The sequence below is a fragment of the Lissotriton helveticus genome, chromosome 10 (assembly GCF_964261635.1).
Source record: "Lissotriton helveticus chromosome 10, aLisHel1.1, whole genome shotgun sequence".
Lineage (NCBI taxonomy): Eukaryota > Metazoa > Chordata > Amphibia > Caudata > Salamandridae > Lissotriton > Lissotriton helveticus.
The window spans coordinates 786,349,939-786,363,822 of NC_136071.1; the positions used below are offsets into that span (position 1 = coordinate 786,349,939).

The 13,884-nt window shown below is 42.4% G+C and overlaps 1 protein-coding gene across 1 annotated transcript in view; it reads left to right on the plus strand.

Moving 5' to 3' along the window:
- Nucleotides 1-13,553, plus strand: part of ZNF438 (zinc finger protein 438) — an 87,337-nt gene extending 73,784 nt beyond the window's left edge. Inside the window, exon 5 of the mRNA XM_078663354.1 lies at nucleotides 9,920-13,553. Coding sequence (XP_078519480.1) covers nucleotides 9,920-10,511 — 592 coding nt within the window. The 3' untranslated portion in view covers nucleotides 10,512-13,553. The remainder of the gene's footprint in view (nucleotides 1-9,919) is intronic.
- The last annotated feature ends 331 nt before the right edge of the window (nucleotides 13,554-13,884 follow it).

Consider the following 13,884-nt stretch of genomic DNA (forward strand, 5'->3'; position numbering starts at 1 on the left):
GTACCCCAGCGAGGGACAGGGAGGCCCGATTGCTGCTGCTAAAATGCCTCATCCAGCGGAGCTCCACGGATGAGCTCCTACGCCGTCACCATCTAAAAACACCATACTTTTTAAAAAAACTTTAGCCGGGATTCGAGAACGGTGTGCACTTGGACGGTAAGGTATGTTGCCATTTTGAAACCTGATCTATATCTTGATTTCATTTATGCATACATAGGTTCCATCGCAGTACTGAGTGTGAGGAATTGCAGACTAATCTGTCCAGTGATAAGAGCTCTGGGAAGGAGAGAGAGAGAGGTGGCAGCTTCTGTAAATAAGATTCTCCTTTCAAATCTTCAGTTAATATGTAAGCCTGAAACCCCAGTGCATTTTTGAAAGCTAGATATTCTGAGAATTTCAGAAAGGGTCATTTGTTCTCCACTAAAAGTACGTGTTCCTTGAATTTCTTGGAGGAAAAAAAACAAGTGATCCCAACACTGTCCCCCTCTACACCAAATTTCCAGAATGCCTAATTCTTCTTATAAGTGCATGCAGGACATCACATGTCTGCATGTAGCTCTCCAGACTTTCCAAGCGCTGCACAGTTTGCAGTATGCCTCTTTAGAGGTGTTATATTGTCCCTTCACATAATACCATGTGCTGTGATCTTGCATGTAGGCACATCCTGCACAGTAAGGAGATGTTGGTTTGTTAAGGTCTATTTATTTGGAGACGTTTAGGAGGATGTGACCGAGTACTGAGTGCACTTGCAACACGCCAGCTGCCCACTAGATTCTCTAATTAAAACAATGCAGTTTGAGTAGGCACTCCAACTTAATCATACATTAGACATAATGACTTAGAACATTGCATAACTCTTCCAAAAATGTTTACTTTTTATTATCTATAACAGTTACATAACATTGAATTATGTACGGTATTCAGTTATACATTACTAGAAGTGTTTCTTTCATTAAAAAATGTAATTTAATTTCTTGAAGTAGTAGTTTCCAATTTAGGAATAGATTTAAAAGGATAATTATTCAATCCCCAGCACACGCTTAGTTAGATGATCATTTCATTATTAATGATCACACAAGGAAATTGTTTATTTCTCTGATGTTTGTCTTTAATTTTCTGTGCCCAGCCAACAGGTGTTTCGTCGATAGGGGAATACCCCACAACTTCTTCAGGGCTATGAAAATATGATAAGACCAATTAAAATTTCCATCAGTATACACAGTGTATTGCGCACTACATTTGAAACATGATGAATAACATATCACCACTGTGAAGTATCCCTCAAGTTCACACCTAAAACAAAGAAAAGAAATGACAGCAGCTTTCATAAGGTTGAAACCCATGCATAATGTATAATTCTAATAGAATCCCATGCTTAATTAGATCAATTGTACTTCCTCGTCTTTGTGCCTACGAGCGTGGTGCCCAATTCTCTATCCATTTCATCATTTATTCCTAGCGACGTGTGAGCTCAAGACCATCAATTGACATGCCCCCACATCCGAATGTATAATGAATGAGCCTACCTGTCAGGCTCACAAATTCTACCTTCTATCCAACCTGCAATGGAGAGCGAATCAAAACCTCACCAAACGTGTCAGTCTGTTTATCAGATTTCCTCTTAAAACATATAACCCAACTCTCCATATTCTCCAAATATATCCAACTCTTACCTCTCTGCCAGTTCTACTTCCGTCCCAGCTGTCCGTATATTAATATCCTTTATTGTATGTCGTTCTACTTCAATGAAGTGTTCCCCTGTCAGTGAGGTGCCCTATATCACTCTCTTAATTCGTCCGTAAAGCACCAGTATAATACATATCCAAATATCATTTGTATCCCATCTTACCCCTAATAAGGGTGGCGTTCCAAATATCTCTGATCAGGTTGAATGTTCCGGAATATGCTCTCTTTATAAGTCCCAATTTGATCTAGTCCAAATCATTGTACCACAAAGAGCCGTTTTAGTTTCCTGCTATTTTCAATTCACCCTCCCAAGCACCATTTAGGCTTCTATCACATACCTGTCTGCGAGTACACAGTACAGAAGACTCCCGCCGGTCGTGTTGCTGTAGGTGACCTGGAAGTGGAATCTACTTTCCGATCCGGAACTATTTGAATTTTTACCTATCTTAACAACTAGACCTCAATCCTTCTTGCCTGTGCGTAAAGGCCTCCAAAGTGGCGGTCTCTGTAGACTTCATCTATATCTATCATTTTTAAGAAAATGATTGCTGATCCCCGCGTTTCTAAAAACATCCATAAATGCATCCCTATCATCTATTGGGCACCACGTATTAAACCTCCTTATATATAGGCTACTCGACTCACGCTTGTCGCATTGACCTCCGTGTCCTATGTTGATTGTCTCACACCATAGATTGTTTCCTTATATTCCTGAATAAACTATCATTATGAGCAAATGATTCCAGTGATGTTACACATTTATCTTACCACATTTCAGAAATCATTAACACCAGTGGGTCTGCTTCACTGCAGCCAAGATGTCAGGCCTATGTCGAGAGGACGTAGAATTACTGGGGACCCACAGAATCACCCAAGGTAAGTAGTTGGGGACCCCACAGAGAGCCTGTGCAGTGTGTGAACACGACTACGTGCTCCGTAGAAGTCTATGTGCAAGTCGGGGTTGGACTGTTAGATTAGGGCCTCTTCCCAGTGGACCCTGAAGAAACCCCCAGGGACGACAGCAGGTTGGAGAGCCGCCCCACCCATGGATACCGTGGTACCCAAGTTACCTATCCCAGGGGAGCTGGGTGCATAGGTGTGAAGTGGCGTCGGAAACCACTGTCAAACCCAATGGAGGACTTCAGGAAAGTGCCACTGCTGAAAGAGGAGAAAGTGTCCGGAGGAATCCAAGCCTGGATTCTTGAAGAGGTGTACCTGAAAGCAGAGGGACAGTGTCTGTGTCACTCCGTGGTAACCAGGAGACTTGGAAGACGAATGCCCACCGATGGCGGGTGCTTCAGGAAAGATGACTGTGACCTTGACTCTGCAGCTGTGAGGACCAGAAAAAGCTCCGGATGACCAGGACACAGATACGAGCTGTCCCACAAAGGATATCAAGTGCTGAGTGGTTGTGGGGGTTGTGTCTGGTGGGAGCACCAACAAGCCTTGGCAAAGGCAACCCACACAGGAAGTCAAGAAGGTGCACTGTTGGGACCAGCAAGGTCCAGGAGACTCATGACGAACAGGGGAGCAAGGGCAGGTTCGAGCAATCAAGGGAGCCCAAGGAAAACAAGGATGACCCTCAAATGGACCCACATGTCAAAGGCACAGGACTCGCGAGAGGACCTCAAGCAGCTCGCCAAAAGATGCAGGCCACGATGCACACGATGCGGTGTGGACAAAGATTCTGGTCACTGGAGGTGCTTTTCTGCAAAGATGTCAACAAGCCTTTGCAACTGCAAAGGGGACGCAGTACCCAGGGGTTCTGTTATTGCAACCCCCCCACAAGGACTACTGCCCTCAAACTTGGTGAGAGGGTAGAACAGGCATCTGGAGCTGAGGAAATCCACCACTTGTGTTGCAGAGCCCACGGAGTCTGGAGGAGCTCAGAATCTGCAGACCGGTCGTCTTTGTTGCGGTGCCTGTGAATGCAGGGGAGTTAATCCTACACTCCAAGGGAGATTACTTTGGTTGTTCTTGATGCTTCACAGGCCTTGGAAGGTTCCTGTATGATGCACAGGCACAGGCGATGCAGCAGACTGGAATGGAGACGAAGTTGGACCCAAACGAAGTTCAGCAAAGTCCAGAGTGCCCAGACAGTAGAAGCGCATTGGTTTCAGTTCTGAATCTTATCCCACGGCGTATCTAGGGACCTACTCCCAAGTAAGCCTTAAGTACCCTGGGGAAAGTGTTGGGAAGATTCAGGGGACCCTTTCAGGGGAGGGTCTTGACAGGGGGGAGGTTACTCCCTTGTCCTTTGTCCAGTTTCGCATCAGAGCGGGAGCCAACGGCTCTCAGGACTGGTTTGAACTGAACTATGCACAGGAACACCAAATGTGCCCATCATGGTTACTTTCAGGTGCTGGCAAGTGCACCCACCCAGCCCTAATGGACCTCCTGTCACAGGGAGGTGTGATCACCTCCCAGACAGGATTTTTAGTGTATTATTCTACCTTTCCCTGCTCGAGCTTGGCTCAGCAGCAGGAAAGCAGAAATGTATCTCTGGTCTGCAGCAACCATTTTGTGCCATCCGGAACTAGAAGGCTGGTACCAGGAACACTGAGAGCCTAACGAAGGGCTCTTCCACTGCTTGTAATCATACCTCCCGCACCGTTTATGATTCCTGCATGTTTGATACCAAACATGATTTATTTATTTATTTATTGCATTTATACAGCGTGCTGTTACCCGAAGGTGTCCTGGCGCTATAGGATTTGTTGCAGCCGTTTTTGAGATGGTCATCATGCGATTACGCGTGCCCCACTTTATAGTATATGGCTGCTTCGCTGACAACCCATGAGAATGTACTCCGTAGGCTGCAGGGTCGTCCTGCTCATGCAGGGGCACCCTCTCACTTAAAACCTACAGGTCACCCCTATAGCAGGCCTTTAAAACCCTATGGGCAGGGTGCTTGGTTTTAGGTGCAGTGGCCCTTAGATATAGTAAACCTATATCTTTCGTAAGTGGTGCATGCATCAACTTACACAGGCTGCAATCGCAGGCCTGTGGTTCCATTTTGAATGGTCTCACTTGAGTGGCATAATACATGCTGCAGCCCATGGGCGACATCTGGGGTAACTATGCCCAGGGTACATGGGTACCATATACTGGGGACTGACCAGGGTGCCCCAGTATCCAATCTGGGATGCACCTAAGTATATAACATATCAGTTTAATAGACTGGGGTCCAGATTAGCAGGATCCCAGTCAGACTTGTCAAAAACAGCATCACATGAAGCAAAAAGTAGGGGTAACCATAAGAAGCAGATCCTACTTTCCTACACTGTCCCTGTGGTTTTAAATACTTAGGAAAAAGCATACTAGAAGTGTGACACAGGATCCTCCCAAAAACAATTGAAAATCCACTGTAATGTACAAAATGCACATCCAGTGGAACACTATAAAACAATGAACAACATTGCGAATGACCTACAATAGTTTGTACTTGTGGTCGTCACCAGTGCCATCATGATGTCCACAGATTACTCACACGGAAAGTGAATAAATCAATCTGGCTATTTGATTTGTTACGTAAGGGCCTAAATCAGTATATTGAATGGCAGACACTGGCTTTTTTATGAATCCCTTTGCCTTAGTAGTACCTTTGATATTAGCAGCAACGTTGATTTGGAGCCAGTTGATCCACTTGATAGCTTTTCTTTCCAATCTCTCCTGGTTTTTCAGAATTTTCTGAGTGACTGGGGTTATACCTGCTGTACTTGGTTATTTTTAACCTGTTTCTTGCTTAACATTTTCTGGCTGGTATACAGCTTTACAAATTACATGTTTCCTTCGTATTTTCGAAACTTTGCAGTGACCGTAGAATTGTTTTTGATGATGATCAGTTTATTTTTGTAAGAAATCAATGGGATTGAAGACTTTTTTTTCTCAATGCAGCATGCCGTTTGATCTTTCTATATGGTATGCCTATTCTTGAGCCATTTTAAGGTGCAGCACTTTGTATCTTTGCCCGCACGCCAAGGTTTGTACTGTCATGGCAAACACTTGGGCTCCAATATTTCAGTGCAATGCTACACAGCCCCTTACACAGTTTGATTCTGGCAGTTACCTAATTCCTCTCATGGAATTAAATTGGAGCGGAGGATTACCACGATTTTTTTTTTTTGATAACCAGTCCGTCTTTCATGTGACTTGTTCCTATACAGAATGCCCACTTGGTCGGACGCCTTTAGGATAGCAGAAGCATGCAGGCAAAGGTAATGAGCTCCGTTTGCACTTTGATGCCGGACTCTTAAGGCTCGTATATTTCAGCGTGTGCGAGCACAGCTGCCAACACTGTTTGATTTAGGAGGAGTTACTTGCCTCTATCTTCTCACCACATGAATTTGGTACAGAGGTTTTCAATTCATTGCGATTGACGACAGCTCATCTGTTAATAAGGTAATTGTTTGACGCTGAGGGATAATCTCCCACTGACTTTATCAATGTGCTTACATTAACTTGATTAGGTTGAAGTTAAATTGAAGCCTGAATCAAAATAAGAAAAGGGATCTATTTAACTTCAACCTAATCAAGTAAAATAACGAAGGTGCAGATTAACCAGGCTAAAAATTACTTACATAATCCAGAGTGATATTAAAAATAATTCTAGTAAAAACAGGTAAAGCAAATCTGTAAATGCAACCACATTAAAAGTCAAAAATAACTTTGTGCGATGTCAGTAGTACGAAGGTTGATTTTATGCACCAAAGTTATTTTTGTCTTTTAATGTGGTTGCATTTATAGGGTGCTAGCACGTACCTTTGAACACACCAAAAGGGCTGCTATTGGAAGCAAGGATGTTTTTATGGTCTTTAGCATGGCTTTCTCGGTGTATGGTGAGTCACATCATGGTATTATTGATGGCTTCCATCAAACAAATCCTATTTTTTTATATAATGTCGTTTTATAGGCCTCTGCTGTCGAAAGCAGCGCATGCGTTGCTCTCGACATTCGAGAGCTTTTTGGAATCAATCCAGATTCTGAAGCTCTCGGAGGCGGAGTTGAAGCCCCGCCCATCTTTTTGATTGATCAGCGTCCTCTTTAATGCAAAACGTAGGCTTGTGATTGTAAAGTAGGCTTCTTTGTTGCCGCCTTGTCTCCTTTTGGCCACGCCCACCGGGATTTGATCTTTTACCAGCAGCGTGACACTCTCCTCTTCATTTGTCCTCTCACACTTTTTTTTTACTCACGCGGCTCTCTTTGCCAAAGCAGAGTGTTTACTTTCGCATCGCACTTTCACTTGTACCGCGCTTGTTTAAATGTGTCTTTCTGATCGGGCCCTGGACTTTCGCAGTCGGACGCATCGTGGGATTGGCGTACTTCGAAAGACACCTAGCGCCCACTCAGATTGAAAGCGCTGGTGGCAGGCTGCGGCGTGGGTAGGAGCACGCCGCCCGTTAAAGGCGTTCCGAGGCACGCATTATCTGGACTCGAGGAGTGCGGGCAGCAGCGTATGGCAAAACACAATCCTCCGCTACCAGTTGAAAGATGTTTTGTCCGCCTTTCCTCACTCGCAGCCACTAATCTGCAAACTTTATGCGGGAAGCGGCAGTGGCTGTTCAGTCTTTAAACATTACACGGCAGACACACCTGAGCCTTTCTCTTAGCAGAGGTCTCAGCGAGCATTAAGGAAACCTATAACACCCTCAGTGGATCTGAAGAGGTCTCTTCGTGAGACTATTCAGCTAATGCCAGCCCATTGCAGGCACGCAAACGTCTGATTCCTTACGGGGGCTGGCTGAAGGCATTTCAAGCCTGAGCCGCCTCACATCCAACCGGAGTGTACACCCTGGTGCTCGAGGCACGTTCTGCAGAGAGTTGCAGATTCACGTGTTTGATTCACTCCCAGAGCAGTACCTGGTGTTACTGCGGAACGAACATCACAGGGTTCTCCCTTCTAGACATCTCAAAATGTTTCAGAAAACACAAGAAGTGAAACTACTTACTTTCGCTCAGTGAAGTTAGGCAGGAACTAGGAGGCGGAAGTGTTGCTGCTTGTGTTTCAAACACAACGCACATCCGGAAGTTACTTCAGTTAAGAGCGATAAAGTCATGAAACATGTCGACCCATCACATAGCTATAGCCCTCTAGGAACATTGCATCCACGTAGGGCGTCCACATACTTTTTAACTAAGATGGAACTACCTGAACCATTAAAATTACTTCTGAACAGGACTGCTCCAGACTTATTTTTAATATCCACTACCTGTGCACTACACTATCCCTGCCCTCTTACCCGCACACACTCCACGGCTTCTTCAAAATATCTCCGCAAAAGAGCCCCGTTTACGGGAGCCTGTCAGGCATTGCACTGCCGGCCCGATGAGCAGAGCCCAATGATGAAGCATGACATCCTTCGGGGTGTGTGTGGGCATAAAGAAGAAAGACCTGTCCTTCCCTTGTCCTCTTTAGGAACTCCATACCCTTTTGTAGGTCAGTCTTGACAACCTAACAGGGGTGTCCCGGGAGGGGCATTGGGAATTAGGCTTTGTTCTGCTCCTGTGCAAGTTGGCTAACCATAGAAAGGTTACCTAGTCCTGACACCCCTATAATGTGTAACTAAGGACATTGCTGCTTATGATTGACAATGCTTTGACCATGTTCGACATACGAAAGCTAGGTAGCACCTGTTCAGTATCCCTTTCCAGAAAAGCTGTATGTAGCCTTCAGACAGTCACACTCGGGGCAAGAAGTTGCTACGGCAGACAGGCTACTGTTCAGGAGAGTTACTGTCCACTTGGCAAGAAAAAGGGCCACCAAAGTTGCTTTCATGACCAATGTAGTGCTTGTGTGTATCTGCATAGTCTCCACTTGGAAATTGCCCTGCACCTTCCATGGGAATTATACTGAGGTGAGGACCGATGCTGTTGGTTGGTATCACTGGTAACACCAGAAGGGAAAATCCTAAATTAGTCTTTCATGGGCTTATTCTACTTGAGCCTTTTTGAAGACCTCTCTGGAGGTAGATTTCGACTCTTCTAGGACGGGACGTTGTAGTTCTGGGCTTGCAGGTTGAGATGGGTTCATATTCTGGTAGTTTTTTTTCTTATGCACAGATGTGGTTTTATTCCTTTAGAGCACTTTCACAAACAATAACTTCAACATGAACGCAGTTTTAGGGCCACAAATACAGACTCTCTAAATGCACGTTTCCATAATGTAAGAAAACCCAGAAGTTTGTTCGAACTGGCCACTTACTTTGTGGTCTACATGCGTCCAGAATCGTGCTAAACCCAGCTTACTAGCCACTCACAGATTACCATAGCTGGGTGCGGTGAACCAGATGCTTTCCGGCTGTACTAGCTGAATAAGCTATGATTGCCTGTGGCCAATGTGAAGGCTGCTGTTCTCGTTACTGCCAATGTAGACTCTAGGCTTGATTCCGACTTGTTGCTGATGTGCTGCAGTGTCCTCGCAGGGCATGGGAAGTCTGGCAGAGCCTCACATCTCTGGCTCCCTTCTGCCATCTCAGAACTCTGCCCTCAACTGCTTCCCAGCCCCCGTTGAGATGCACTTTGCCAAGAGGGAGGTAGCCAGTAAAAGGGTCCCCATCAGTGCTTCAAGAACAGCCTTGACCCAGGAGCAATGGACTTAAACGATGCCCAGTGGCCCGTTAGCTCAACACTGCATTGCAGGCAGCCAGGGCAATCCAACAGATAGCCAGAGGCAAACTGCACTGGTTGCGCACAGTCTGTGCATGCACATCGCTCTTTTCTGCCTTTTCAGGATTATTTTTAAGTCTTTTCCACAGTATGTTTAAAGTGTGCCTGTCTGTGCAGGGCAAGATAGATATTGTGGCAACAGTCATTTCTGTTTAATTGGTCGCTAAGAAGCTGAAATGAGTGAATGAAATAATTCCAGCTGACTTTATATAGATTATTCATTTCTTCTTGTATTAGAACAAACTGCAATTTTAATTAGTAGGATTAGCAGTACAGCAAAAAGTGTTTTTATATACAGTGATGAGAATTTGTGGAAGTCTTAAAAATGCCCTAAGACATTATAAAAACTATAACACGTGCATTTTAAGTAAGCTGCATTTTAGGTGGGGTTAAAGTCTAATAACGCCAAAAATTGGTGATGACGATTTTTTCTGCCCATACCTTTAATTGGTTTGCCTTGCAAGTGGTAGTATTGGAGGAGTTGAACAGTTGTCTGTGTGGGGCTTGTACATATTTATGATAAATAAGTAGTCGTTTGTCATACTTAACACTTTGTTTGTCTTGGTAGGGAAACCACTTCTAGCATCGAAGATGACTTCTTACAAAATCAAGGTGGTGAAGACGAAGTTAAATTGCAGATGAAATGTGGACGATGCCACCTCAGTACTCTCACATTTTCTGAAATGAAGTTTCATTTGTTGTATGATCATGGGGAGGAGATTGACGGGCAGCCCAAGGAAGGCGTGCTTCAGACTACCGACGGAGGGCAAGAAGAATTGTTGAAGCATGCGGCACTCCACTGGAAACAGTGGAACGAAAGACGAAGTCTTGTGAAATGTGACCACTGTGAGGAGTTGTGCTCTGGACCTAAACTAAAGAAGCACATGTCCCTTTTCCATCCGGATTTAGTAACCACACCAGTAGAAAGCAAGGCTATTCTATTGGGAAATAACGAACCAGTTCAGGAACTACAGGAAGTTGACACTGCCTTGCAGAACCAGAACCCCAAGCTCTATTGTGATTCGGGTTTAAACTGTGTTCTCTGCAAGCAGATGTTTGCACGGAAAGAGGATCTTTTTTCCCACTGGCAAAATCAGCACAGTTGCGAAGAACCTTCTGTACTCTGGACTATCTTCAGTTCCTATTTCGAGCAAAAATAGTTAAGTACTTGTTATAATGACTCATTGTTATATTTTGTCTATTTATTGCACACGTTGAAAGCTTGGTGGATGGGGGCTATTTGTTGAACCTCACCATGAATAGTTCTCATCGCAAAAATATGATACTGCAGTAATGACATGTTAAACTATTTTACTCCCACAATAGTTCTATGAAGAGCTTTTCCCTGTGTATTCTGGATGGTCTAAGGTCTATTAGGGCGCCTTCCTCTAGCTCATTCAGCACTTTGGCTCCTGAGATCTTCAACTGTATGATTGTGGTCCATGACATCTGCAAAGGCAACTGCCAGATACCAAAGCCTACTGAAAAAGGTCGTCTGATTTCCAGTTCTGTTCCATGTTTGGTTCACCTTCTTGACAGCCTAAGTAGGCAGGGGCAGTCACCTATGAATGCTCTGCATTTCCTAGCTACCTGAAATTAAGGTTGGTGTAACCAAGCAATTCCAATTCACGTTGGGTAAGGTTGTCTTTTCTACAGTGGTGATGAAGGTGTTTAGCGCAGGGCACTTTTTATGAATAATTGTGTCACAGAAAGCTAATGCATAGTGTATGCCATCACTGATTTAAATGTCTGGGAAAGTCTACTGTACAGTGGAAGTGCCTGTTCATTTTTGTGTTTCACACGCACCTGTTGCACGAAATCGTGCCATATAAATGTTATTTCAGCAGTTATGGCAATAGTAGAACGTTTTTAGAACCTCGGTTTCAAGTATTATCCATTTATTTTAAATTATTGAGAGGCTATGCAGTTGACATATTTTCTCCCCCCCACGGTATGAGGTTTGTGTGCATACCAACTATCACTTCTCCTGTTGAAAAACCCTTTTCATTTCCAAAAAGAAAGTACACTAGCATGTTACACTGTTTCTATAGAATTTAGGTCTCATTCTGAAATCAATGCACCAAAAATTGTTCTCCTTTAAAATCGTGTACTGACGACATTGTATTTCTGCCCTGTAAGAACAGTTAGTGTTACTGCCACTCCACGGTATTTTTCCTGGCTACTGTTGACTGGTCGCAAAGCAGCATAATTGTGTTAGCAGATTTATGGGGGGATTTCCTGCATTTAAATAACATTTGCCATTGGTACACTATAATGTTACATTTGGAAAATAAAGTTCTGATGTACAGAAAGACTATCGAAACGCACTGTGAGCAGGAAATTTGTGATACCTTGTTGCTAATGTTGTTGAAAAAAATAGCTCTATAACTTTGTGATGAAATGTAAAATAAAAAAGCGCTTTATTTAATTTTGCTATAGTTAAGCATTAAAACACTGACTTGGTGTAAATGGTCTCAATACAATCTATATTTCAAACTAAGAATTAATGCACAGGCACATTTCAGTAGTTGCAGGGTATCATTATTTGGGATCGTAAATAACCTGTTCGTCCGTATATATGTATAATTAGTGTTCTGGTTTGACCGTTTTACCTTCTTTTAGAATATTCCATCCTTCTCACTCTTCCCAAATTGGTCACTGATGCTCATCTGTAGTGATTTTATTTGTGATTACCTGTATTGTCAATCTACAAGCCATGAATTTCAGCCTCTATTCATGTGCTTTCATCATCCACCTTTACTTATTAATATCTAATCCAAATGTTCTTTACATCTAAATGTATCTTGCATCCACATTTTCTGCAATTTTATTTCGTGATATCCTTATTGCTTTCCCATGCTTAAAAACATTTAATGATTATTATCTGCTGAAAGCCCAGGGGACCATATTAACTCATTTCGAAGTAGGTGTGCCTTAATTGCATAACATGAATGCGGTTGTTCTAGTTTTCAAGCACACATGATTTTTACCTTTTCACCCAAAGTTTTATGATATTTTTTTTATTACTGTATCAGCGATTAGCTCTTATTTCAGAAAGGATTGATCTCCATATCCTCCCTTTGAAGTAAAGTTGATGACAGTTGCTATTGGTGAGCAGTTTCATCCTAAAAGTTTCTGATACCTGCACTGCCATCAGCTGTTGATGTGATGTAGTATAAATATAACTGTATTCTTTGATATTTTTTTTGTAATTATGGAATATGTTAAGTGACACTTAGAAACAATACAAAGTGGAAAAAACACATATGCTTAGTAGATAAGAAAATGTTAAAAGCATTATTTAAAGCATTGCTCTGAATTTGAATAATTTATGGAATCAATCCTTTCCATAAACTTTACATTTTCTAGAAGGTATGTATGTTTCCTTCTACTTGCACTATCTCCAGAAATAGCTGTTGCATAAGTGTTTTTAGAAAATTGTTATTAATTTCTCAAGTTAATAACCTTGCTGAGATAATTTATAGTGCCTGTTTTAATTTTGTAGTTTTTATGCATTGATAATGTTAAAATATTATCACATTTGTCATGCAAAAGAACTTGCAAATTGAATGCGAGAAGGCAATATGTTTTTTGGAATTGAAATCCTGCACTTAAACCAATTCAGAATTGTTTCTTACACTGTTCATTCCATCTGTTAAATTGTATCCATCGCAGAACTTTTAGGCTGAAAATACTGTAGCACTTTCTTGTTGTTATGAAGCACTCTTTATGCTTTGCAGGATCCAAGCTCAGAAGGTATTACAGGTTTTAATTCATATCCTGTTTTTTTTTAGTGTTTTTTTTTTAGCGGTGGGTAACGAATGCACAGGAAAACCTGTACTGTGTCAGATATTCAATATGTTGGCAACCCCGTCCTGTTTTTTAATGCTGTTTGAAAGTAATGTTTGCTTATGCTTTTGAGTTGACATGTCAAATACTATGCTCATTTATACTTTTCTGCACACCATAGCATTAAAGTATAAATAAACAAAATCTGCAAGTTTATCTTAAAGTATAACTCATTGTTTTTCATTCTTCATAAATTATGTTTTATGTATTAAATTACTTGTGTTTTTTTCTTTTTGACGGGGTGTGTTTCCTATCACATCTGTATAGATTCCATACATTCCCTTTTAACCCATATCTTTTTCGAGCTATTATTACAGAAATTTGTATAGCATTAAAAACACAAGCTTGGATCAGTTGCGTGGTTTCAGAGTATTGCCTTTCTCCGTCTGCAACTCCACCGTTGTTCTTAATCACCAAGTCAAATTGTTTTTCATGGATTTGATCTTTCACCGGTTGTTTTGGTATGAGACACTTCATAAATGCCATTTATTCATTCATACAAGAAATGCACAGTTGCTTTCCAAGAAGCTAGACGCCTGTAAGAAAGGGAGCGGTAACTTAAAGCTACCTGAAAAGGTGCCTTTTTAATGAAGCCTTGAAACCCATGTCTGTATCTGAAGCTCTGAATGTTTTCCGTAGCAAGTTCCACCTTTTTACTGTCAGATAGGCGAAGGAAGGCCCCCA